Raw genomic sequence first — 27,263 nt, forward strand, 5'->3', positions numbered from 1 at the left:
TATTTCAAATTTCCATTAATCAAATCATAAGAAAACTGGAAAAACCCAAACTCATAGGTACCCCTAGACCTTTTGCATAAAGCTGCCATTTGCCTTATTTCTCGAGTATAAAAATCTTGACGGTTGTAACACATATATCAAATAAAAGGAAAGTCTTATGAGTTATTCTTCAAAGTTTCTTACTTTTTAAGAAAACTGGAAAAACTAAACCAACAGGTAACGTTGGCCCGCTCTATTAGTAGCACATAACAAAATCGATATTCTGCTCCAGCCCTATTAACTGATCTATCAATGTCAAAAACAGCTGGTCTTTGACATTGACAGTGGTTCAAGTCAAAAACAGCCGATTTTTGACAGCTATCACGACACGTAAGTGCATCAAACAAATATTTCCCAGTCTTATTTACGTAAATTCGTATTCCTACTTCAAACAATAATGGGTGACTTCTCAAACCCTGAATTATACTGGAATAAACAGGCCGAAGTGCCCTTACAACAGGGCTACTACGAACAGGATTATCAGCAATTTTCCAACCAACAATTAGGTACTAGTACTTGCCTGAAATAAATTAACCCTATATGGGATTTAACCCTTAAAAAAATAATTGCAGATTTTAAGTCAAATGAAGAGTATACTGCTGAATATGCGAATCAAAGTTACGGCCAACCGTATCCCACAAGTTTCTACAATCCTAATGATTATGAGGTGCCAAAGATGGGAGATGAAGACCTGGATGAACCGCCGTTACTAGAAGAGCTAGAAATTTACCCGGATCGAATTTTAGAGAAAGTTTTGGCAGTTTTAAACCCTTTAAGGGGTCACAGTTTAGCCGACGACGCCGAATACCTCACGAAAGACGCAGACTTGGCGGGCCCTGTCTTTTTTTGTCTTGCCTTAGCCATGCTGCTCCTCTTGGCCGGTAAATCGCAGTCTTTCGGTTACATTTATGGTTTTTCAACGATCTCCTGCGTGCTCACTTATTGTCTTTTATCACTGATGACTAGTGCAGAACATGCATTTACTTTAAGTACAGTGGCATCGATTCTGGGTTACTGTCTCATCCCCATTGTTGGGTTGAGCTTTTTGGGAGTTTTTTTTAAACTGAGCGGCACCGTGGGGATCATTTTGGCCGCGGCGGCTGTTTTTTGGGCCAGTTTTTCCGCTTCCAGGCTGTTTGTAGCCGTGTCCGGAGATAAACAGCAACAGCCCCTGATTATGTATCCTTCTGCTTTGGTTTATGGAGTATTTGTGTTGTTGGTTTTGTTCTAAGTATAGTACTTATATAAGAAGAGTTCGTTTAATGTGGAATATATGTGTATGATACTAGCTTGACTATAGTTTCTTTCAAGTAAGCGATCTACTTATCATGAGATTGGAAATGGGGAAGTTTTGGAAAACAATGTTTAAAAAAAACAATCCTAATAACCCAGACATCCCAGGAATTTTATAGAAGCTTACACTTGTGTGTTCCTTGATCAAAATCAAGCAAAAATGCAAATTCTTTATAAATAAATAATGGCTTTATTTGTACTTTTCAATAGTGTACATAGGCAAAGTCTAGCCAAAGGCTAATCTACTTAACCTATTTAAAAAAAGTAAGCAAAATTATTTTAGATAGCACAACAGAAAGAAAAAAAATTAACATTTGTAATAGTAACACTAATATTAATATAAAAATAAACAGATATACACCCATTAGTCCATAAAAATCAAAAAATTATAAAATAAGAAATACCTACTGACAATTTAGCTATTCTGTTTTGTTAAAAAATGCAGCTTTAGTTTTTTCTTGAAACCCGCTACTGACATTTCTTTTATAGTAATGTGTAGTATGTAGTCTTTATTAATGTAAATACACAAAGTAGTATTTACACAAGTCACAATACAAAAGGTACAAAGTATAATACAATCTATCTATACTATTTAAAATAAAGTTATATAAAAGTTAAAAAATGTAATACAAATATTCTTTAAATGAATAGGATTCCTCAACTAGAACATCCTTAATTTTTTTTTGAAACTCAAATTCATGCAGTTCCTGCATCTCTAAAGGTATTCTATTGAAAAACTTAATACCTGAATATTCTGAACCACTTTGACACCTCACCAAATGTTCGTAAGTGGGAACTCATTTATGTTTAAATCTGGTATTATAATCGTGAATCTCTGCATGCATCGCATAACCCTGTTTATTATTATGGACAAATAGTAAGTTCTCAAGTAAACAGAGAGTAGGGACAGTTAGTGTACCAAGAGTTCTGAATGCTTCCCTATAACAGTTCCTATAGTTTAGACCTGCCAAGACCCTGATAGCTTTTCTCTGTATTTTAAATATTCTAATTCTTTCTGCATTACAAAAAATAGCACCTGCATGCTCCATATTGTTGAAACAGTCTGAAATGAGGGATACAAGGTCCAGAATTGCTATTATAGTGTTTCTGCCACCCCTACACCCAAATTGACAGTTATTAAATAGGTTTTTACTTTTGAAATAGTGAATTAATCCTGCTAGATATACATTTCTCGAATATTATAGAGGTAATGGCCATGGGCAATAGAGGCTTCCCAGTAAATTGGAATCTTCCTTTTTAAAGATAGGAACAACTTGGGCAATTTTTAATATATCTGTGAAAGTATTTTCCCTTAGACTTTGATTTATTAAAGCTGTTAAAGGTGAAGTGATGATGTACTTAATACACATAAGTTTAATATTGAGTCCAGAAATATAGGGGCTGTTTTTAATTCGGCGATTATATCTCGTAGAGGTACAAGGGCAACTCCCTCAAACTCAAAAAGTTCCTTAAAGTCTTCTATTTTACGCTACAGGGTGGTAAAGTTGAAAAAAAAAACTAGAGACAAGATATATGTACTAAAAGAAATAAAGATATTTTTTATTACGAGAAAAACCAGTGGCGCACCCTTTTCTTTTAAAAATATATTCAGTCCAAAGCCCACATCAACGCCAATGACATTAATATAAATTATTCGCTATAAACATTTGAATTGTGTATAAGAAAAACACTATGGATGGTTGGAAACTGCGGACCAACTTTCAGAAAAATAGCTACAGAGGTATTTTTTATATATTATATAAAAGTTTTTTTCTTTCAACTTTACCATCCTGTAGTGTAAAATCTAAGACATTTATGACATATGGTCATAGAAACTTGATTTTATTCAATGAATACACCCCTGAGTTTTGTCGCAACACCCTGTATATAATTCTATCCTTATATATATAAGGTTAAGAACTCAAAATTTATAGTGCTGTAATTTTTATTGGTTCATATATCATTAGACGAAGTTCTCATATCCAAAAACAAAACTTCACTCAAAAAATTGATGATACTGTCGATTTCTAGAAATTATACATGCATATATTAAGTTAAAAAAATAAAGAAATTAAAAAGACTTTTGTCCCTCAAAATGATAACTCTGACCTACTGGCCAATTATAACAATGCAAAATCCCAAAGTAGAGTAGGCAACACTCCATACACCGACCCCCATTACAGCGGTTTGATATATAAAAAAACGGGACAAAACTCATTTTCTGCCATCCATAATAACACTGTATGTACACACAGAAAAATCCCGATGAATTTTTTAACATTTTGTTGTGTAAAAAAAATTTTTTAATTTTAATACACAATTGTTAGATAATATCTCACAGTCCTGTATAAAAATTCTCAGGCATTTTGTATATGTTTTAATGTGTATATTTCATACAATTATTGCATATTAAATTAATACAATATAAGTGGATATTAATTATTAAGATAATGTGTATAAATATTCCACATTTTTTTTTTAAATCCAATGCAGTTTGGTAAAAAATCTAATAACCAAGTATATTTTTACTACAATTTTTATATTCTGGCTTGTTTTGATTTTATTTACAATTGTGTAGAATAAAAAAGATTCTTGCTAATAGCCCTTCACAATTATAGAATTTTAAACTATGTATTGTGTAGTTATAATACACAATTGTGTATAAAGGAGGACGCGCCCGACGCCCTTGCCTTTGCCGCTAGAACTTCGTTGTTAGCGTCAATGTTGCCAGATTCAATATTAAACAGTTGTAAAGATATGCATCAAAATTTGCAGTCGATTTAAAGTTGTTAATTGAAAATGATTTAATAGGATATTTAAAAATAAGCCCAATCAGCATAAGTTCTAATTTTATTTATTTAAATAATATCGTGATAATAACACGCGTAAGGAAAAAGGAAACGTAACTTTTTTAATTGGCGGTGTAATCTTTAAGATACATTTGATGGCAGCATTGCTATGATTCCCAGTGCCAGAAGTGTTCAACTGTTCATTTTTCAGTCCTTTAATCAATCGGCCCGCATTAATTTGTTTTAAGGTTTTTTCGTTTTTTTAAGTGTTAAAATTGCATAAGAAAAAAATGAATATATTCGTTGAAGATAAACTTAAGGAGTGGGGTTTATTGGACCAACTCCAGGAGCAGTTTGTAGGTAGGTAATTAGGTAAGCACCATATTTTTTTTTGCATTTATTGTATACTTTGAAATTTACTGGATATTTTGATGTTTAGACAGGTAGCTGGTACCTATTTAGTTTAACTGTTCAGTGATAACTGATAACTTTACTTATAGAATAGATAAGTAGGTATACTTACTTTTTTTACATCTTTTTTATCTTTATACCTATCCAATTTTAATGTAGAGGTCGGTTAAATTTGTAACCTTTATTGCATTTGTATTTCAATTTGTATTACAAAATGGTATCTACTTAATCATAGCACTGTCTGACAGTCCTGTACCATCCTTTTCAAGTCCTGTAGTAGTATTGTAAGGAAATTTGAACACCTATACCTACATATACCTACTCACTGTGGGCAGCCACTAGCTCTCACACTCTCTATAGTAACTAAACTATTATCAACAAACTAAAAACCTTTTAAAATTAAATTTTAAAAATTTCTTAAAAATTACCTAGGCTATTACTATTAAAACAAATAATTAAGATTTTTTTTATTGGATAGGAAGGAAGGCTCCTGTAGATATATCGTGTCCACCAAGATCCCCTAAACTTACATGGAGCTATAAAGGAGATAGTGTAAAATATCTATGGAAAAAACTTAGGTTTGAAACTATTGAAGAAAATATTTAATACATTGCTTTAATGTATTAATGGTGGAATTTTCGAAAATATTTCATACAATTAAATAAATTGTTAAAATAAAAAAACAGCTTTTTTTTATCCTGTTTTTCCCAGGCGCACTATAATTTATTATTACACAGATTTATGACGAAATTCTCTAAAATGTATTTTAAATTTTTAAACAATTTGTTTATTTTTTTTATACAAATTTATTGATTATATTTAAATTATTATGAATATAAATACAAAACATTGTAATAAAATTTAATAGTTGAAATGAAAGAAAATAAAATATATTGTTAAAACAAACTACACTAACGTGTGTATTTAAAATGCACAAATTGTGCTTTTTTACTGAACAATTATATTAAATAAATATAAAATATTGTCGAATTTAAGTACACAAATAGTGTACTAAACATACAATAAAATAAATCAAATTGATACACAATTTGTGGATTATAGAACCACAGTTGTTTAAACACAATAGCATAGAGAAATTCTACACAAATTGATTCTGTACCATTTCCAGAATCAAATTGTTTGTAAAATCTATACAATTGTTGAATTTTTATTCACCTATTTTTAAGAGTGTACGTTCTACCTTGTACTAATCCGTGAACCGAAGTAATCTTAAAGCCCAAAAAACATTTGACATAATAATATATTACAAAATCTTTACATCTCTTTGTACAAACATTATAAAAATAAATACTACACTCTAGCGCCACTCTCTCTCTCTCACTCTCAAACGCATGGGAAATTAACTACTGCCCTCACTATGACTCGTCCAGTTTCGTCATAAAAACCCAACGAACCCTCGGTTATAACTCCTTACTACTTTGCCCCTCAGCTAAATTAACCAAATTAGGTTCGCTCTCGCTCTTTTTCATCGGTTCCTCACCGGTACTGTTATACACCATATCGTTCAACTCTTTTTTGATATCGGGCACGCTACGCGTCACGATTTCCTCGTTAACTTGTTCCACTCGGATGTCCTCCCCGTTGATTTTCAATAATTCCTCGTTGAGACTCGCCTCTTTCAAGTCGACGGTGCTGTTGGCGAATATGGCGGACGCGCCCAAATCCGAGGACTGAAGATCCTCGAAAATCACCCGTTTCGGCTGATTTTCTACTACGGGTTGGTGTTGAGGACTGGTGGCGATATTACGATACTTGTCCCGATCGGAGTTTACGGGACTGTTTTGGGTCGTGCGCTCCAGTTTGTGTTGCGTTATTATGCGACAGGCGCGGCCGAACACTATGATACTGTTTAGGATTTTTATGGACCATAGGCATAAGTAGCTAAAAAAGGAGAGTAAAATATGTTATTTAGATTGAGTGTCTTTATAGCATAATGCATAACAATAAAAGTAAATTAATTATTAATAACAATGGTAACAAAAAAAAGAGGCATTTATTTCTAACAGGTTTGTTACCCAATTTATTTATTTATTTATTTACGGGATGTCCCCATTCTCACAAAATTACAAAATAAATTATATCCTAACCCTAAATGTATATTATTATTCTGCCATCAACGAATATATTAATAAGATATTGTATAATGAACTTAATCTATTAAATATCCAAATTTTCTATAAATCAACAATATATCTATCTAAATGTATATAAATATGTAGCAGCCCAAAATATACAAATAAGATAAAACTTCCAAAAAAAATACAAAGCAACTAAAAACATACCATTAAAATAATCAAAATAGGAAAAGTAAAAGCAATCAAATTTATTTGATACTTAACACATAGTACTCAACGAGTAAACTCACTCAGACACCTTTTAAGTTTTGAAGGCTTTAAATCCACTAAGTTAAAAGCCTGATTAAATCTATTTCCCAACATGTGGAGTCGATTAATTGGAGAAAATTTACCATAGTTTGTATGGTGACATTCAACCAGAAAAAGGGACGTCTCTCTAAGGACTCTGATATTGCATCTAAAGTTTATCCGCGATAACAATTCAGGGCGTATTATTAATCAACTTGTGAAGAAATATCATATTACACCTAGTTCGATAGTCATTTACAGAAAAGAATAAAAAAAAAGAAAGTAGTTAGCTATACCAATAAAAAACATGTTGAAGTTTCAGCACATGCAAAGCAGGAACGAAAAAAGAAAATACCAAAATATGTATAAAAATGGAAAATCAAAATGCTCAACATTCTATGTACTTAAACATACTATCTATATACATACTAGAAAGACTCAACAAATTTAAACAAAATATTAGTCCTAGCGGGATTTACATAAAATCTAAAATGCCTAGAGTTTATTCTTGGTACCCGAAAATTTAATCCAGTCAAAAGGGTAGGACAGTCAATGTTGTTATGAATAAGGTTATATAAGAATTTTATGGAAAGAATTTCTCAATCAATCACCCCATCCACTCCTAACACAACATTATTTGCTCTATAGTCAAAATTGATTGGCAACAGTTTTCTAGAAAAAGGAGAGAATAGAGCGTTTATTAACATTTAAATATAATCTATTGACATCTATGCACCAATTCTCTACTTTATTAAGATTTACCTGAAGGAATTCGCAATCGTCTTCAGTATCTATTTTTGTAAACAATTTCATATTATCCGCAAACAGTAAACTCTGACAAGACAGTAATTTGGCAAGATCGTTTATAATCAATAAAAAGAGAAACGGGCCCAAATTAGATCCTTGCGGAACTCCCCAGCACTCTTCATATATAGGAGACTTAAAGCCTTCACACTCAACAAATTGTTTACGACCTCGTAAGTAAGATTTTATTAAAGCAACTAAATCCTTAGAAAATCCAAAAAATGTTAGCTTATGATGAAATAAAAAGTGGTCAAAAGCTTTGCAGAAATCAAGGTATATTACATCCACCTGACCTCTATTATCCGAATGCTGATACAAATACTCATTTAGGCAAGCCAGGTTTACTGTACAGGAGCGATTTTTGACGAAACCAAATTGATTAGGTGCTATGTCTAATTTGACATGGGCATATATTCTATTATAAAGAACTATTTCAAAAAGTTTGGAGAAATTGCATAAGATCGATAACACAAGGAGTATAAAAGTTATAGTTGAACTCGTTGAACTCGTAGTTGAATTGTTCAAGACAATAGACAAAAGATAATAGCTCAATGAAGCTGCCTTAAAAACTGATTTCTACCTACAAAGCAGCCTAGCTGAGCTGAGTAAAGGTTAGCTATTTTATTGACTCTAGTGACAAAAGAACTGCATCCATAATTTGTTTTGTCAGAGGGTACATGAAAAGGGGTACATCTATCAGGAACTTTTAAATTTCAAAGTCCAATTTTGTGGAGTAGATAAGGAGGTGGATTATTGTAGTGGAGAATGTCATTAGCTACGTTTACAACGCGAGTACCAAATATTTAATACTTGGTTCAAATCACGTCACGAGGACTATTTTTTCGGTGTAAATGGCAGCGCACTAAAATTTGATACGTGAATTTGATGCTTCCCAAACAGGGTAGATTAAATGTATTTTTTTTTTCGGTGTAAACACCTAGGACCTATTTTAAAGTCCAAAATGATAAGTTTGACATTTTATTGGATGTTAGCTTAGGAGGTTTTTATTTTTGTATACAAAAATTAAGACGAGGAAGACAAGGACAAGCCTAATCCTTAAAAAAATTATTAGTTTATTTTTAAACACAATAACACTTTTAAAGATTAAGAGGTTATGTCCTATAATTCTTCGTCTAAACTGATAAACACCCTTCAACTGACATTTTGATCCTAGAGATAATCCTGCACTAATTTAACCCCTTAAAATGAATTCTTGTAAACAGGGCTGTACTAAATAAAAATAGTCCATCATTTGATAATAATAATAATAATAATAATAATTTCTTTATTGCTTTCAAGATCTAATTAAAATAGACAATAGCAACGTCACAAAACAAACAAAATTAAAATTTGATAACATCTACACAGTACATACTGCTAATAAAAATAGTAAGAAAAAAAAGATGGTAAGAACATAAAGAACAAAAAGATAATGTTGGACATAATAATGGGTGCATTACCTTACCACTTGTATCTCAAGTTTGATACATTATGAAGATAAATAAATTGATAAACAAACCCTTAATATTAATCATAATACACATTTAAAATTGTAAATCGAAACTATAGATACACTTGCCCAACAGATACCTTGCAGTGTCTTTCCTAAACTTCATGATATTTTTCTCTTGCCTTAGGGCGAGAGATAATCTATTATATGTTTTAATAGCAGCAAAGGCAGGAGATCTTTGAAAAAAGGCAGAGTGATGAGTTGGGACACTCAGTTCAGCTCTCCCCCTTGTCACAATAGACATACCCTCAGCATAATGATCTTCATTAGTTTGAAAAAGATGCAGGTGTTTCTTTGCAAAAATAGCTAACATAAGAATGTAGAGAGCTGGAACAGTGAGTAGACCAAGCTTAGTAAAAAAGTCCTACAAGACGTTTGTGGTGTGAGTCTGAGCATGCATCTTATGATGCGTTTTTGTGCTATAAAGACTAACACGGCGTCAGTTGAAGATTCCCAAAACATCACACTATAGGTGATTAGAGATTGGACCGATGCATAGTAAAGTTGCTTCAGACAATTTAGGGAAAACTCTTCTCGTAGACGCCTTTTTAACGCGCAGAAACTATTTAGTTTTTTGCCAAGAGTGTCTATGTGTAGGACCCATGTGAGACAGGAGTCAATTTGTATACCAAGGAATTTTAAGGAAGCTACCTCTCGAAGAGACTTTTTTTCAAACTTTACTAGTAGGGAATTTTGAGGTAAAGTTTTGGAGAATGTCAGTAGCCCGGTTTTATCAGCATTTAGCTTCAGAGCATGATTGTCACACCACTCCTGCATCCTCTCTGGACCTAATAGTCTCTGGATCTTATCCATGGACCTAATAGATCCGCGCGTTGTAAACGTAGCTATAGAAGACGGTCTAATTATGATCTCTTCGACGAGTCTGAAGACTAAAGTACATTTTCATTCACTTTCATCAACTAAAGATAAAGGAGTATTACTCTTAAAAATCAAAAACATATTGTGTTGGACTTCCTCAATGATTTGTGTGAGGTCGTTGTAATGTGGTGACCATACACCAGGTCTTTGATAGGGTTACGCATATTTTTATTACCACTATAATGTATACAATACAATATAATCTCTGACATTAAGGGGATGTTTATACTAGACCAATGAAAGAAATTATCCAAGATTTGTTCCAAAACGGCTGTATCAGATTTAGAAGTAAGACCTATGTATATTTTCATACCATCTACAAAATTCAGATTCTTGCAAGATGTAATCCACTGCTCTATGTCATTAAAAAATAAATTGAAAAGGAAAAATGCACAGTGCCCTTCTTGAGGGACACCAGATGATACATTGATCATGATCGATACGAATTCCCCGACGTTGATCAAGTCAATTTATTAATACCCATGGCTTTCAATTTAACTAAAAGAATTGGATGATTTACTCTATCAAATGCCTTGGAGAAATCCGTGTAGATAGCGTCAAGCTGATATCCACTCTCCAAGGCTCTCACCAGAGCACTCTCATAAAGCAATAGATTTTTGAATATAGACCTCCCCTTGACCAAACGATCTTGGTCATCAACAATAATTCTCTTGAATAATCAACTAAGTTGACCACAAACTAATAATAAACAATTTTGGTATAGCTGACTATTTTGCAACCCCTCTCTATTTGTCAATCTTCTCTATCTCCCGGCTTAAAAATTGGAATAGAAACGTATCATCCATTTTTCTCTAAGAGACCAAACAAAAACAAAACAAAGGTAAGAACACAAAGTCACGGTCTCATCAAATCCATATAACTTTTTCAAAGCTACACGTGTTTCGCTCCTATCGGAGCATCATCAGGCCTAAAAAATACATTAAGATATTTTTCACAAAAAGAACGCTTATAAATTATGATAAAACTTATTACCTAGACCTACACAGATCACATTACAACTAACAGCAAAAGAAAAGGTAGGTTAAGTTAACAATTCCTACCATAGATAAAAATGTATGCTTAAAAAATAAAAAAGTAAAAATGTAAAATGTCACCAGTGAGGAACGATCCAGCAACCTTTAGATTCATAGGCGCACGTCTAACCCATAGGCCACCAAGTAACATAATCAAACATGGGGAACAATCCGAACTATATTAATAAGTGTGAATATAAGTAAACAATCTTAACAATAAAAACCAAAAATATATAAAATCAAAAAGAAAAAAAACTTTAAATTCTTTGAGAGAGGTTGTTATAAATGAGGTGAGGTTCAAATGTGAAAATATCGTTCAATCGTTCACACACACAAGGACAGGGCTCTTCTTAGCTTTAGGTATTTCCATTTTTTCCAACAAGTACAGATTTTTGCCTTTTGAGGACTCGTGCAAAATATCCGCTCCCTGAGTTAAAGAAAAACCATGTGAGGAGGCCAATAAATGATTTGCAAACGCCGATTTAGTTTCAATCATGTCAGTATCCCTGTACCTGTCCACCAAACTTGTATGTTCCTTTATTCTGGTGGAAATTTTTCTCCCTGATTGCCTTATGTAAATGGCATTACAGTCATTACATCTTAATGAATTTACCCCTGATTTTGGAAAGAAATCTACCTTATCTGTTGTACTAACTAGCTGCCTTTTTAAACTGTTTGTAGTTTTAAAAGCAATTGTGAGATTTGTAGACTTGAAAAACTTTGCAAGCTGAAAAGAAATATTACCAAAAAATGACATTGACCTAAAAAGGTGACTATTTTTATTATTAAGATGGATTAAGTTGTAAATGAGTTTGTATTTATTAGAGAATTTAGAATAAAGGCGATTAATTATATCAAGTGGAAAACCATTATTGAAAGCAATATGTTTAATTATATTTAGTTCATCGAGGAAAGCTTCTCTAGAAAGGGGGATGTTGAAAAGGCGATAGAAAAGTAAATTGAAAGAGGCAAATTTGTAGGAATAAGGGGAGTTTGAGGAGTATTGGATGACATTGTCCGTAGTGGTGGGTTTGCGGTAAATCTCAAATTCAAGTTTGTTGGTATTTTGGAAACAGGCACATCAAGAAAAGGCAACCTTCCATCTCTTTCTTCTTCAATGGTAAACGAGATATCTGCGTGAAGAGAGTTTATAGAAATGAGGAAATCCGCCATTCTAGATCATTTCCATTCCATACCACAAAAATATCATCCACATATCTCCTATATACAGTGAGAAAAGCACCAAACTTCCCATTGACAATCCTTTTTTCAGAGAGAGGCAAGACCCCATTGCTAGTCCAGTAACTTGTCTAAAAAACCCGTTGTTAAAAACGAAAAAATTCTGATCAAGTACTAGCTTAAGGAGTATTAAAAGATCATCAACAATAAATCTGTCAAGCGGTGACTTTAACAAAAAGGACCTGACTAGATCAAGGCAATCACCAGGTGGAATGCTTGGAAATAAGTTCTTAACGTCTAGAGAAATTAGTTTTGAACCCTCTAGTATGCAGATATTTTTTAAAAAATTTGTCAACACTACTGAATTTTTTGTGGAATAAGTACTTCTGAAACCAGTTACATCTCTGAGTGTGGTATTTAACCAGGCTGACAAGTTGTAACAAGGTGAGTTTACAAACGATACTACTGGCCTTGTTAATTGTTAACTTAACTTAGCTTTTCTTTTGCTGTTAGTTGTAATGTGATCTGTGTACAGTTTTACAGTTTCTCTTGTTGCTTCTGTACGGTTGATAAACTCAAAAGCATTGGCCATGGCCTCATAATCCTTTTTTAAGTCACTGTCACCAAAAAGGTTAATGTTCATATCACCCACTATTATTGGCTTCTCTTTAACATCACTCATCATTTGGTCCAGATCATTGATGAACAATCTAGCGTCGGATGAGGGGGGCCGATAAAAACTAATTATTTTAATTTTAGGATTTACTAATTTTATTGTCAACCAGTCACAGCCATTCAAGATTCAAGGATTTATTTATTTCTACCTCATAATTTATGTTTGACTTAATATAAACAGATATACCTCTACCCCTTTTTTCTCTACAATTATGTTCTGGTTTATATCCATTAAGGTTGTAAAAGTGAACTTCATTTTCATAAATCCCGTTCTCGGTGAATACTAATACATCTGGTTCCATATGTAATTTGTCTAATGCTTCTATCTCCTCAAGTTTATTTCTAAGGCTTCTGATGTTTACATAGAGAATTTTTAAGTTCTGTAGACCAAGTAATTACATCTTTCTTATATTATATACATACATAGTACTTTTGTATGTAAATAAATCTATTTACATATTTAAGTCCTCTATACAAAATATTCTTATTGGTTTGTCTACATCACTTTTTTTGATAAATATCTATAAATACCATTCAAGCAGTATGCAGCTTTAAAATTTTTTCATTTCTTATATTCCCTGGCCGCTTTAAATAGTTCTTGATTATATTTTGTCAGTTCATCATTAAAATTTTTTGTATATATAGTTTTAATAGCCTTTCTTTGCTGAAAAACTTTACGTTTTACTTTCCTCGATTTACATTTTATTATAATAGGATTTTCGTCGTTTCGTGTTTTTATTCTATATGAAGTAACAATATCTTCAGGGTTTAAGTTTAGTCCCATAGAACTTAAGAGAATTTGGGTAATTTCGTTCACTGATTTATTTTCCTGCACTTGAATTCCGGTCACTACAATGTTATTTTCTTTTTCATTTTGCTCAGAATTATTAATTTTATTTTCCAAGTACTTAATTCTATTGCATAAGTCCGTATTTTGCTTAAAAATTTTGCTCCATGCAATTGTCGTACAAAATCCTTTGCTCCTCAAACTTTTGCGACATAAAGTCAATGCTTGTCTTAAGTTCACTCATCTGTTGTAATACTTTTTTGTCAAAAGATTTGAATTCCTTTTGGAATAAAAATTTCATCTCCTCCTTCAATTGTTTATCCATTTTTTCTCTAGTGTCTTGAGTCTCCTCCACGCAGCAAACAACCGTATTTTCCCCAGAAACAACCCTTGCCTGCACTCCACAACTTCTATGAAATGTTGATAAGCACTTTTCACACTTTAGGAAGTTACTTGAAGGTTTTTTACAATATTTACACTTTTCTTTCTCCATTTGTTTACCAAAACGTAACTAGGTTGCACTACGTTTAATACGTATATTCTAATAGCAACTGATCGCTACTAGAAGAAGTTATGTATACTTGCTGTTGGTAAACCTGCCAAAGACAACTAGTTTATCCTTTAGGGGTGATTCTGAACTGAACTTTAAATCCCACATTCTGGCTTTTTCAAGTAACATTTATAGACATAATACTTTGATGTTTCTTATTCAGACTAGTTTATTTTTGCCCTTATCGAGTCACGATTAAGGTACGGGATCTGTTTTTGGGGAATGTCCGATCATACCTTTTTGTCCCTCAGAAGCATGCTGTAAAATATGTTTGTACCGCAAAGACCAATTTTTAAAAAAGAACTTTTTTAACTATTTATAGTTCATTCATCCTGGAAACTTTTAGTCTGCTACATAAAAATCTCCAAAAAATGAGGTCTCAGTACTAACTACAATACTCGAAATAGTTTGGACTTAATCTTTAATAAGGCTTATTATAGTGTAAATGAGTATTAATTACTGTGATGCTGCCAAAGATACTAAGTATATGATTTATCTATTAAAACTTTTTCTTTGAGTGTTACTTTTTTATGTTTTATGTTGATCCATTGATGCTACTTGTATCTTAATATTTGTTTTTATTATTTTTGTAGCATATAAAATATTGTCTAGTATATATTATTCTTTATTAAGAAAATGCAACATCAAGATCAAATTGATTCCACAGAGATTCTTTCAATGCTTCAATTTTTTGTGATGATATTATTTCTGCAGGTGACTTGGATCTTAATATATGGTGGATTTGCAAGGATTTACAAAAATAATTGGGGACAGACTTCATTACGAAAACTCGTACTTAATTTCATAAGTTTCTTGTGCAATAAGTTCAACTTTCAAGGCTCAAGACTCAAGTTTTAAAATTTTCAATTTCCATAAACTTCTCAATAGAATGCTGAAATAGAGATGCAATGATTTTATTTAAAAAAATCTATATTCCGAATATCAACCCTTTAACCTTCTTGGTTTTTGTGATACAAGCCTGGAAGACAACATCTTTTTTCCCAATCTTAAATGCCAAACTTTATTTCTCATAATATAGTGACAGTGCAAAATAATTACTATTGAACTGAAAATTCATAATACATTGGCAATTAACTAGTTACTTACCCGATAAAAAATATAATAATAGCAAGCACATTATAAATGCTTATCGAGGCGAACAAGACCCTGGCCACCACCACACTTAGTGGTATTGGGATGAACCCCATTCTCCTGGCAACTAAGTCCGAATGCCCTGAAAATGCTTGTTTTTGTTGCTTTTGGGATAAGTCATAAGCCAAGCTGGTTGTGTAGTCTTTATAGACATCCAATTGTAACTCATTGAATCTATATAGTGGGGAGGATTTTGAAAACTCAAAATATTTTTTTACTTATCATCTTTACCTTGTAATAAAAGCATGTTTGATCCAGTCAACAAACACTTCGGCAATCAACACTGCCATAGAATCAAACATTAGCTGCCATAAAATGTCCGGTTTCCAACTGTATTCTTTCATCGTTTGTAGGATAACAACAAAAAGCAGTACAACCAAGTGGAATCTTTCCCTCACGTCACTGCAGGACACTTGAAAGAGGTTGTTTTTGTCAAATTTTTTAAATACACTCCCTTTGAGTTCCACAAACTAGAAACATTTAAAATTAATCACATTTAGAAAATTTATTATGCATTACTTACATTATTAGACATCATTATGGTAAGCAATGCCTTATTGCTAGCGTTTACTGCTACATTTAAAGTGGTCGCTTGAAACAGTATCAGGACACTATGCATTACTAATTATTAATCAGTTAAGAAACATATACTTAAAGGACAAATAATTTTTTTTTTTAAACAATGTAAAAGGATACAGACATACACCAAAGCTAAAAACAAATGGGGAATGAGCCCCAAATGTTCCCTTTTTCTCCCTTTAGGTTCAGTGGCTGTCCAAAGCAAGGCATCAATAGTGTCTTGTCCAAATGATATTAACAATTTATCCCCAATTTCTAACATATTGTAAAATATATATAATTTTATTACCGATTGGCTTTTTATCAGGTGGTACATCATGTTAGTGTCCACCAGCCAGAGAGACATTGTACAAAATAAAATTATCACTGCCTTAAGGAGATCGCAGATTTCTGCCGGGGTTAATATTCTTTTATTTCTTTGGTCACCCAAACTAAAAAGGGGTCATTTGCAGTTTTTTTTAATTATTGTTATGGTTTATTTAAAACAGAATTTTATACTTACCCAAAACATTTAGAAAATGGTCTGGTAATAAGGGCCAATAATGCCAGTAGAACCCTTATAGGCAAAAAGGTATAAACAAACAAAAAATTATCGATACAATGCATCACTCCATACAACATAAACTTCTCCACCTCCTTAGGTATTTTCATGAAAGAATAAAACTTTTCTCGGCCTGCGCTGAATCTCTCTTCATCATTTTCAAGCATATAGTCTCTGGTAACTTCGACTTTGAGAAATGAGAACAGCGAAGGGTTCTTTTCTGGAAACAGTTTGATTTTTCAGTGGTATCAAGCCGACCAGAGTGGTGCTTACCTGGCTTGTAAAATACTGATTCTGCACTACTTTTCTGTCCATTTTTAAGTGACTCCTGTGCCTCTCCGAAGAGCAGCTTGGAATTTTGCCGAAATCGTAGCTTTTTTTCAATATTTGACTTATCCTCCATAATTAACTTGAACTAAAATTATCGGGGACCAAAGATCGTCAAAACTAGAGCACCATATTTGACTAGGAATTTTATTTAAGTGGCACTTTACCGTACGACCGGGCGAAAACTTTACGATAACACGACGAATTTAAAAAAAAATATATTCAGCGCTTATTGTCGGTGAAAACTGATAATTTTGATATATTTTCCTTTTATTGAGTCACCACATGTTTTTATTTATCATCTTGTGCCATAAAGTGTCAAAATCATATGGAGCCAACGACGTTGTCATTTCGGACAAATGGGTGGGGATGGACACGTATGTTTGATAAGCGATTGAGCTGACAACGTTGCATGTGTCAGGTTTGACATTAGTGCTGGGACATCGCAAAAAAACATCGATGTTTTTGTAACATCCATGTCAGCAAAACATCATAAATAAACACTTCACTTATAAATTGAAACTTAGTCTGGGCCTGGATAGTGCATAGAAATACAAAGCCAAAAGCTTATATTCAAGAAAATACTAAAAATGAAAAATACATCACGAACGAAAGCACAAATAAAAAAAATAAGTTAGAACTTGTCAGTGGGTAATTCTTCTAAAGTGACTGACCGGACTTGCGAGAATTTCCTGGATTCAACGTTTTAACAACCCAGTCCGAGATAGAAAAATCGATCTAAGTCTTAAGACGCGACCGTTCTGACCTGACAGAGGCAAATGCGAGTGTCAATCAATATTCTAGTTTTTATCAACATGGGATCTCAAAAGGTAAACATCCATGGCAAAACCATCGAAAATCGATCAAGAACATCGATGTTTCAAAACATCGATAAGCATCGCCCAGCACTATTTGACATTTGCGAGTGGTGACATAAGCAAAAACAAACTATAAAGAACAACAATAGCAAACAGAACTGCCAAAAAAGTTCAAGGTTCAAAAAGTTCACTTCCGGCTTGCGATCGCGAGACAGGCTACATTATATTTTTGGAGGCTGTGTTTCGATCTTGTCCTACTAATTTATTTTCCTTTTGTGTGCGTGTAAAAGGTAAGTTGAGCTTACTCTAAGTGGTTAAAGCTTTCTACATACTAGCTTGCTTTTATTTGCTTTTTGGCTTAAAAATTTCCATTTTGTGCATGCTTATTTCCAATTACATTGCTTAAAGTTAAAGTATTATGAGTGAAGCAGGGGGGGGCGGCCCCCCCCAGCCCATGGCAACAATGCCAAAAGAATGTGACGCTATAGATAATGGCAATGTTGATGTTTGTAGTATTTCAATAGAGGCTTCAAATACTAAAAAAAACGACCTTGAAAAAGAACCAGTTTTTTATTCTAAAAATGATACTGGCCCATTTCTTGTCTATTTAGAATCCACCGAAAAAGTGGGTTTTAATGTAGGCAAATTTAATAATATTAAAATTGCTAGAGACATTTTTAACCTAAATCTGACAGACGTTAAAAAAATTAAAAATAAAGGCTTAAACAGAATCTCTGTAGAATTCATTAATTTCCTGTCTGCAAATAATTTTGTTAAAAACAAAACCCTGATAAATAAGGGCTATAAAATCTATATTCCATTTAACTTTGTGACTTGTAAAGGGTTAGTCAGGCAAATTGACATAGAAATAGGCGAAAAAGAAATATTAGAATGTTCTAAAACTGATACCGGCATAGAAATTCTAGAGGTTAAAAGATTAAACCGAAAAATAATTAAAGACAAAGATATAACATATGAACCCACTGGCTCGGTTCTTATTACATTTAAAGGTGTTTGTCTTCCCAAATCCCTAAATATCTACAGACTGGAAAGACCCATTTCTATATACATCTCCCCTGTAACGCAGTGCTTTAGATGTTTACGGTATGGTCATACTCGCACTAACTGTAAAGGCAAAGAAAGGTGCTTCACATGTGGTGAGGAAAAAAAATCTGATTTAGAGGAGCACCCCCCTTGCGAAACTAAATGTTTTTATTGTAAAGGTCCCCATAAATCTACAGACAAAAGCTGCCCCGAATATACTAGGCAAAAAAACATAAAAGAGTTAATGGCATTCGAAAATATTCCCTTTTTTGATGCAAGCGAAATTGTTAAAAAGACGTATTTGACACGTAATGAATTTGTATATCATCCTTCTGACTTCCCTAATATTAAAAACCTAAATAGTCCTGAAAAGAACTATCTAAAAGAGAAAGTAATCCAACCATCACAAAGACGAACCCAACATGCAAAAACTGACCCGATTAAAAGATCATACCAACAAGTAGTCTCTGAAAATAATACAAAGAAAAGAATAATTCATAAAGGTTATGATGTAAAGGCACATAATGATAACTTAATTTCCCCTAACTCTAGACCCCAAAAAGAAGCTAGCTCTCCAATTTTTTCATTAACAAAAGAAAACAGTCTCAAAACACAAATGCCTTCTACAAGTGCAGTTCATAGTTTTAATTCTCATGAATCTTCTTGGTACCCAGATGAAGTTAAAAGCATCATCGATGCATTTTTAAACATGTCAGAAAACAATAAAAGGACAATAAAAACCTTTTTATTCAATCAAAATTTTGATATGGATATTGATCCCGGCTCTCAGTCAGATTCATTTAACTAAAATCAATTTTCCCTTCACATTAATGTCAGGAGTAAATAATTTAAAGATCATCTTTTGGAATCTAAGAAGTATAAACTCTAATAGGGGCAACTTAATAAACCTAATTTACAAAGAAACCCCTGACATTTTTTTAATAAATGAATCATGGCTAAAAACCTCTGATAACTTTAAACTAAATTCTTACAACATAGTTAGGCAAGACAGAAATGATGGTTATGGCGGAGTGGTCACATGTATCAAAAATAATCTGATTTTTAAGACAATTAAATCTTTTTCTTCCGACCATATACAATATATTATAATTGAGATAGGTAAATTGCAAGTTGTTAACTTTTATTGTAACTCACATAATCACATTAATGAGGACATCCTTAATGATCTGATTTCTTTTAACCCTAAAAATATTGTTATAATGGGAGATTTTAATTCTCATTCTCCCTTGTGGGATAAAGCTACACCCAATAAAGGGGGCAGAATAATAAATGATTTTATTTCAAACAATGGACTTGTAATCATGAATGATGGTTCACCAACACTTTTTCAACTGTCCCTGTCATTGCCAAGTGCTGTAGACTTAACTATGGTAAGCGGAAATTTAGCTTTACAAGCAACCTGGAACACCATCAGGGATTGTGGAAACAGTGACCACTTTCCCATACGTTTTATACTTAACAACCATGACAATAATGACTTACATAACATCATTAGGCCCTATAATATTAGAAACTTCAAAAAAGTGGATTGGGAAAGTTTTCATGATAAAGTGTTAATAGCCCTTTCAGATTTGAATTACAACCTGTCTTATAACGAATTAATTGGTCATATAAACATAGTAGCCGATCAGGTAATCCCAATTAAAACAGTTGGCACGTTTAAAAAAAGGGGTAATCCGTGGTGGGATGTTGATTGTACATCCTGGATCAGAGAAAGAAAAACGGCCATAGCAACATTTAATAATAACCCATCAATAGAAAATTATATTGCAGCCAAAAAGGCCATAGCCATTACTAGAAAAAAATTAAACAATAAAAAAAAGGAAAAGTTTAGACTATTTTGTGAAACTTTAAATAGAAATTCTAGTATTAAATATGTTTGGAACAAGGTAAAAAAATTTAACAACAACTCTAAAGTAAACCGATTTAATGTTACAATTTCAGACAACTTTAAACAATTGATCCTTAATAATATGACAGTTGTAAACGTAGACCCCAACTTTAACTTTGTTCGGGTCAATGATACTGAGAACATAAAGCTTTTTTCATTAAATGAGCTAAATCTAGCCTTAAAAAATAAAAAATCATCTGCACCAGGTATGGATGACATGTCATATCAAATGTTCAAATTCTTACCATTTAAAGCAAAGCAAATTCTCCTGAATATTTACAATAACACTTTGATGGGGGGTGAAATACCTATATCTTGGAAAAAATTCAATGTCATTAGTTTCTTAAAGCCAGAGAGGGATCCATCAAATCCTGAAAATTATAGACCAATTGTCTTATCTTCATGCGGAGCCAAAATCTTAGAAATTATGGTTAAAAATCGACTAGACTGGCGATTGGAACATAACTTAGAATTTTCACATAAACAGACAGGTTTTCGCAAGGGAAAGGGTATATACAATAATATTGCATATATCACTTCATACATTAACCTTGCTTTTCAATCCTCCGAATCAGTTATTGCCGTTTTTTTAGATATCAAGGCAGCATACGATAACGTAAATATATACAAACTTTACGACAAAATTAAAAATCTCCAAGTGCCTGGTTTATTGTGTAATTTAATTTTTAATCTCCTGACGGAACGGTCTTTATTTTGTAGGGGTAATGATGGGTCTTTTTTAGGACCAGTTCAATCAACTACGGGGGTACCACAGGGCTCCCCCCTAAGTACGATTTTATTCAACATATATATAAGGGACATTTTTAATTTAAATCTGGGAGAAGCATCTATAATTGGGTATGCTGATGATCTGGCAGTAATTATTAAGGGTAAAAATGTCACTTCCATGGTGAATAAAATAAATAATGCCCTAGAGCGCATACACTTATTTCTCAGTGAACATAACCTATCTGTCTCTTATAACAAAAGCGAGGCAATTTGGTTTACTAGAGGGAGGAGAAGCAATGCCCCACCACCTATACAATTCAACAATTCAGTTATTTCTTATAAACGACAGGTAAAATATCTGGGTGTAATTCTACATGAGAACCTAAAATGGGCACCTCATATTATTAATATTACTAATAAGGCCAAAAAATCATTAAATGTCCTAAGAGCACTTTGTAGGGTATGGTGGGGTGCCGACCCAAAAACCCTCCTAATTGTCTTCTTTGCTTTAGTACAATCCCACCTGGATTTTGGATCAATTTTTTTCAAGCCTTGTTCAAACACTGCACTCAATAGATTAGATGTGGTTTTTTATGAAGGCTTACGTATATGTCTGGGATGTATGCGGTCTACCCCTAAGGTTGCACTTTTGGCAGAAGCATCTGTCATGGATCTAGAACACAGAAGAAAGATAATTGCCCTTAAATTCATTTCTAAAATCCTATCTATAACAAATCACCCGACTATACAAATAATAAATAATATCCGAATGAAAGTAATCCATAGACCAGAATTCTGGAATGAGAACAAAATGCCATATTTAGTGGAAGCATTACAATCTTATAGGCCACATTTAAAATCAATTTATAGGGGTCCAACTTTTCCCTGTTATGAGATTGACTTTCCTATTCTTTGCAAACCTTTAAAACCCATAAATCTTAACTGTAAAAAAGGGGATGGTATGTCTAAAAACATATTTGCGGCAGAATCCAACAAATTAAAAGCCCAATATACATTTATTTTTTCTGATGCATCAAAAAAATGTGAAAGGGTGGGGTTTGGCATATCCATCCCCTCTTTGAATTATAAATTCTCACAAAGACTTCCCAACATTTTAAGTATATATAAAGCAGAAATAATTGCAATACATGATGCCATTAAAACTGCTATTAACCAAAAAATTAAAAATGCGATAGTCTTTTCAGATTCAAAGGGAGCCATAACAAAACTCTGCAACCCTTCCTTTGCAGCTAACTCCGAACATTGGGTTCTGTCTACAAAAAGGCTGATTGTCACGACTAACAAAAATGATTATAACATCAAATTATCCTGGATTCCAGGACACTCTGGTATAACCGGAAATACGGAGGCAGATACTCTGGCCAAGATTGGGACAGACTTAAATATTCCTAGAAAAATATTATATGACATAAAAGATATTTTTAATCCTCTTAAGCAAGAAATTTCAAACGTCTTCAAAAATAAATGGAAAGCTTTGGTTACAACGAAACATCACGGCTATGCCGGGGTTCAATCTACTTTTAACAGTAAAAAATGGTACGCCAATTTGACCTATAGGGATAGAAAACACGTTACAACAATAATTAGAATGCGCACAGGTCATTGCCTGACTAACGCCCATCTATATAAGATTAAAATGAAAGGTAGCCCTTATTGCGACTGCGGTATGCTTGATGACCTAAACCACATATTTTTTGAATGCCCTATTAATAATATACCCGATCTAGACTTGTATAAAATCTTTGTATTGAAAAAGAAAATATCACCATTATCCATAACTCAAATTCTGTCTGCCCCCGACGACGAATCAATAGAAATAATCATGCGATTTATAAACATCAATAAGATTAAACTTTGAAGCTCAACTATCCAATACCCCTCTTGTATCCTACAATCCCGCTTGTTTTAGTGCTTGGTGTGGTCCCTCATTCCTTTTGTTGTAATACTAACGTTTTCCTCCCGTATTATAGCTACAAACCATAAAGCCGACGGCCGATACAAGACAAAGCTATAGTCACAAGCTAAACAGAACGAGCAAAGTTGTAATATAAGAAGATATTTCGGAGATTCCTGCATGGTCCAGAGCCAGACAAAGAAGGAGTCTCCCCCAAATCGGGCTGGCAATTGCCTCGCAGCAAAGCCATCAACTAAACAAACAACAACAACAACAATAGCAAATTTTTATTCTAATTTCTCCAAATGAAGTGAATTTAGTTTAAGAAGTTTTATATTTCCATTTTATCTTGCTTTTCAGGAATATCATTGATACAGGTATGGTAGAGGTTGTTATATTGTTTGATAGTATGTTTAGTTGAGTTCAATTAAGCCTATATACAATTCCTGCTTCCTACGAAATTGTAGACTCCTACCATCAAATGCAGTAATTTTTGTAAGCAGTGTGTAATTACTGCAACTTTTACTTGTTCGTACAACATTTCAAGTCCTAGGACACGTCTAGCAACAATACCAACCATAAGCTCACTTTAAATTGCAGTTTAAGAGTTACCATTTATCAACTCAAGGGATTTTTTTTTCAATAAACATAGAAGTAAAAGATTAAAATTTGAGCGTATAAAGAGAAAAACTGAAAATAGAGCCTTGCCAATTTAAAAACTAACACTGTCTAAGTATTAGTGCACATTATTATACTTATTAACACAGTTTCCAAGGCAAATATTGAAGGTAAACTTTCATTTATAATATGAAGCTAAAACTAATAAAAATCACATTTTTTTTGCAAAAGACCACCATTACACTTTTCATTCACTTATTATACTAAACTATTAAAAGTACTTCATAAATATACACTCTAACTTAAGCAAGAACCTTCTTTTCTTAAAGTGCCCCCTACATGAGTACCCAACGGCTAACTATTTTAATTTCATACTTTTGAATTAAAAATATTGTGGTCACTGAATTTGCAGCCCATTGATAATACTATAATACAACAATGCTAAAAGTGCCTGATTATTCCAATGATATAGAATATATCGATGGTTTAAAGCACAAATATTGTATGTCCAAATTTATAAATTGTGCAGAAATATGAAAAATAGATTTTCTTTGCATTCAAGTAAATTTCGTGATAAAATAACAAAATATTTGGTATTTTTTAAGTGAGTTCAGGTATTTTAATACCAATATATTATGATATTACAAATTGCTATCATCATTTTTAATAAAAATAGTTATAATTCGAAATATGCTGGACATACAATATATTAAATTTCCTCTAGTGGACATACTACAAATAGGCTTAATAAAAAAAACAATTTATTTATTATTCCAATTTCAAGATTTTATTGAGAAAACCACATTCGGTGACAAATTAAAGGTAGAACAAAGCTTATCGTATTATCAGCATTTTAATCCTCTTCATCGTCGACGTTAGGATTTGTTTTATATGGAACAAGATCTTTGGCTTTCTTTGTACTCGGTAAACTTTCAAAATAACTTTTGTATGCCATGGGAATAATTTGCTTACCAAGCAAATAAAGTAAGTCTTTTTTTTGGCTTCTGAAATTGGCAATCTTTGTTTATATTTTTGTGATAAGTCCAGAGTTTCCCATGATACAGTTTTCTTTTTTCTTCCTTGCAAAACATCAAATTCTAAGAATTCATTATCAGCCAATGAATATTTATATTGAATGATGAATGGTTTAGATTTATCAAATCTTAGCCATTTAATGTGAAGCCATTTTATTTGTTCCTTAGAAGTATTTACTTTGGTATTTTACATTACAAGTCAAGGGCGTCGCCAGCGGGTAAGCTAGGGAGGGGCAGCATGAAAGAACTAAAGACAAAAAACAAAAATTTTAATTAAAAAAAAATAAAAACCGAACAAAATATTTACATGAAAATCAATTGAAACATAATCTTCTAGGGTTCTTTGCGAATTCGTTAGTCACTTTGTTAACAAAATCGTCCAAGTTTTTAAAAATGTGTTGCCTGTGTACACTCATCATAGCGAGGCCATTGAGTCGAGTTTCAGACATAGTGCTCCTCAACCAGGTTTTGATTCTCCTAAGGCTACTAAATGACCTTTCAACTGTACAAGTCATACAAGGTAATGCAACAAGGATCTGTAAAGCCTTCTTAATTTCAGGAAAGAAATCATCAGTTTCCTTGAGGATGTCCACAACACTCATTTTGACCGATTCTGGTTTTTCCTCCCATATATTTTTTTTCAAAGCTCTATCTCATTTTGGATATTTGTAACACCGTAAAATTTTTTAAATTCCTCGCAAGCCTCTTCAAGTTCTTCCAAAGAAATGTTTTTCATTCGCGCAGGATGTAGTTTTGACAAAGTAAATGATGGTCTATTTTCTTCAGAAAACCTTATTTCTAGGGAATTTATAATTGAGTCCAAATAAGGAATTGTTATGGACCTGCGCCAAAATTCTGAGGGGCTTTTTGATGGGTGGTTATTACGGTGTTGTTGTCTTTCAGCAGTACGCGGTATTGATTTCATATCCAATCCGATTTTTTCCGCAATAACAGAAGCATCTTTGAAAATTTCTTCTGTTATTTTTTCGGGATTCTCACGGTGGTTTTTCATCAGTTTGTAAATACGACCAATATGCTGAACTGCATCCAAGGAGACTGATTGGAGCACGTTTACTGTTGGTTCTAAAACAGCGGAATATTTGGCTATCAATCCAAGGCTAAAAATAAACGAAACTTTGGAAGCTGCAGCATGGAGCTGATATGCATGTTTCCTTGTCGCAATATTGCCATCTCGAGACAGGGTTTCTAGTGCCTCCATTATATCACAAAAGTTCTCTTTAAAAACTCTGATGCTCTTGTATTTCTCGCTCCACCTTGTTTCGCACAGCTTGGGAATATTGGGTATTAATTTTCTTCTTCGAACCGATTCACGAAAAAATGTAATTATATCTTTGATGGCCCCAACTGTATTTCGGATCTCCGGCAGAGCATTTAGATCATTGATTACCAGGTTGAGTTTATGTGACGAGCAATGAAAAAATAGTGCTTTCTTGTATTTTTTACGCAAAATAGCCTGAACGCCATCTTCTTTTCCAGATATCGTGGAACAACCATCGAATGCCAAACCAACGCATTTATCTGGATCGAGATCCTCTTTCGTCAAGAATTCGTTTATTGCCGTGGCAATCGATTTAGCGTCCAAGGCTGTAAGCTCAGCAAATCCGAGGAATACTTCTTCAATGTTGCTGGTTTCCTCATCAAAATATCTTATGCCAACTGAGAGCTGTTCCTTTCCAGAGATATCCGCTGTTTCGTCTGCTAAAATGCTATATGCTTGCGATATCTTCACATTTTTGATGCAATCGGCCTTAATAACATCTCCACAAATACTGATAATCTCATTCTGGATGTCAACCGATCGATTGCATTTTTCTTTCCATGCTCAAGATGGTTGTTTAAAATAGTGTTTCCCGCGTCAATTCGCATCTTATACAGCCCTTCCAGAATTCCATCACCATAGCTTGCCGCAATGCAGCAAATAATCGATATTATAATTTTCCTGTTTTTTTCAAGACTTTCCTGAGAGTATTTGTTAATTTGCACATCTACTGGCACATTATCAAGAAAAGATTTAGCTGCTTCCAATGCCGTCTTATGAAAGTGAGTATCTGCGTGTTTTCTGCAGTATTTATGAACATCTTTGAACTTACAAAACGGCCTTATAATGAACGAACCTAAAACACCTCTAACGGAGCTCAGATTGGGTGGAAATAGTGTACAGAATTTACAGAAGGCTCCTTTTTGTTGGCGGGAGTATGCTAACCATGGTGAGTACATTTCCAACCAGGAATGATTGAAT

At 33.1% G+C, this 27,263-nt stretch overlaps 2 protein-coding genes across 2 annotated transcripts; one reads left to right on the forward strand and one right to left on the reverse strand.

Annotated features, from left to right (window-relative positions):
* The first annotated feature begins 336 nt into the window (after window positions 1-336).
* Window positions 337-1,327, forward strand: LOC126736062 (protein YIPF5). Its single transcript, XM_050440265.1, has 2 exons — window positions 337-545; window positions 612-1,327. Exons 1-2 carry the CDS (start codon window positions 437-439, stop codon window positions 1,268-1,270), a joined length of 768 nt encoding a protein of 255 aa, XP_050296222.1. The 5' UTR covers window positions 337-436; the 3' UTR covers window positions 1,271-1,327.
* A 4,448-nt stretch (window positions 1,328-5,775) lies between these two features.
* On the reverse strand, window positions 5,776-17,262 carry LOC126736056 (protein TAPT1 homolog). Its single transcript, XM_050440256.1, has 7 exons — window positions 16,880-17,262; window positions 16,568-16,826; window positions 16,183-16,496; window positions 16,010-16,107; window positions 15,718-15,956; window positions 15,442-15,660; window positions 5,776-6,434 (listed from the first exon to the last, which is right to left on the reverse strand). The coding sequence occupies exons 1-7, from the start codon at window positions 17,007-17,009 to the stop codon at window positions 5,954-5,956; spliced, it is 1,740 nt and encodes a 579-aa protein (XP_050296213.1). The 5' UTR covers window positions 17,010-17,262; the 3' UTR covers window positions 5,776-5,953.
* Window positions 17,263-27,263: the final 10,001 nt, after the last annotated feature.

Source organism: Anthonomus grandis, chromosome 5, assembly GCF_022605725.1.
Source record: "Anthonomus grandis grandis chromosome 5, icAntGran1.3, whole genome shotgun sequence".
Classification (NCBI taxonomy): Eukaryota; Metazoa; Arthropoda; class Insecta; order Coleoptera; family Curculionidae; genus Anthonomus; species Anthonomus grandis.

Bases quoted from the DNA above. Each gene is read 5' to 3' on its own strand.
- LOC126736062 (XM_050440265.1), top strand. From the start codon at position 437: ATGGGTGACTTCTCAAACCCTGAATTATACTGGAATAAACAGGCCGAA. The intron at 546-611 runs GTACTAGTACTT...AAATAATTGCAG, and splicing joins ATTTTCCAACCAACAATTAG to ATTTTAAGTCAAATGAAGAG.
- LOC126736056 (XM_050440256.1), bottom strand. From the start codon at position 17,009: ATGGAGGATAAGTCAAATATTGAAAAAAAGCTACGATTTCGGCAAAAT. The intron at 16,827-16,879 runs GTAAGCACCACT...AACTGTTTCCAG, and splicing joins ATCAGTATTTTACAAGCCAG to AAAAGAACCCTTCGCTGTTC. The intron at 16,108-16,182 runs GTATCCTTTTAC...ATTAATAATTAG, and splicing joins TTTAGCTTTGGTGTATGTCT to TAATGCATAGTGTCCTGATA.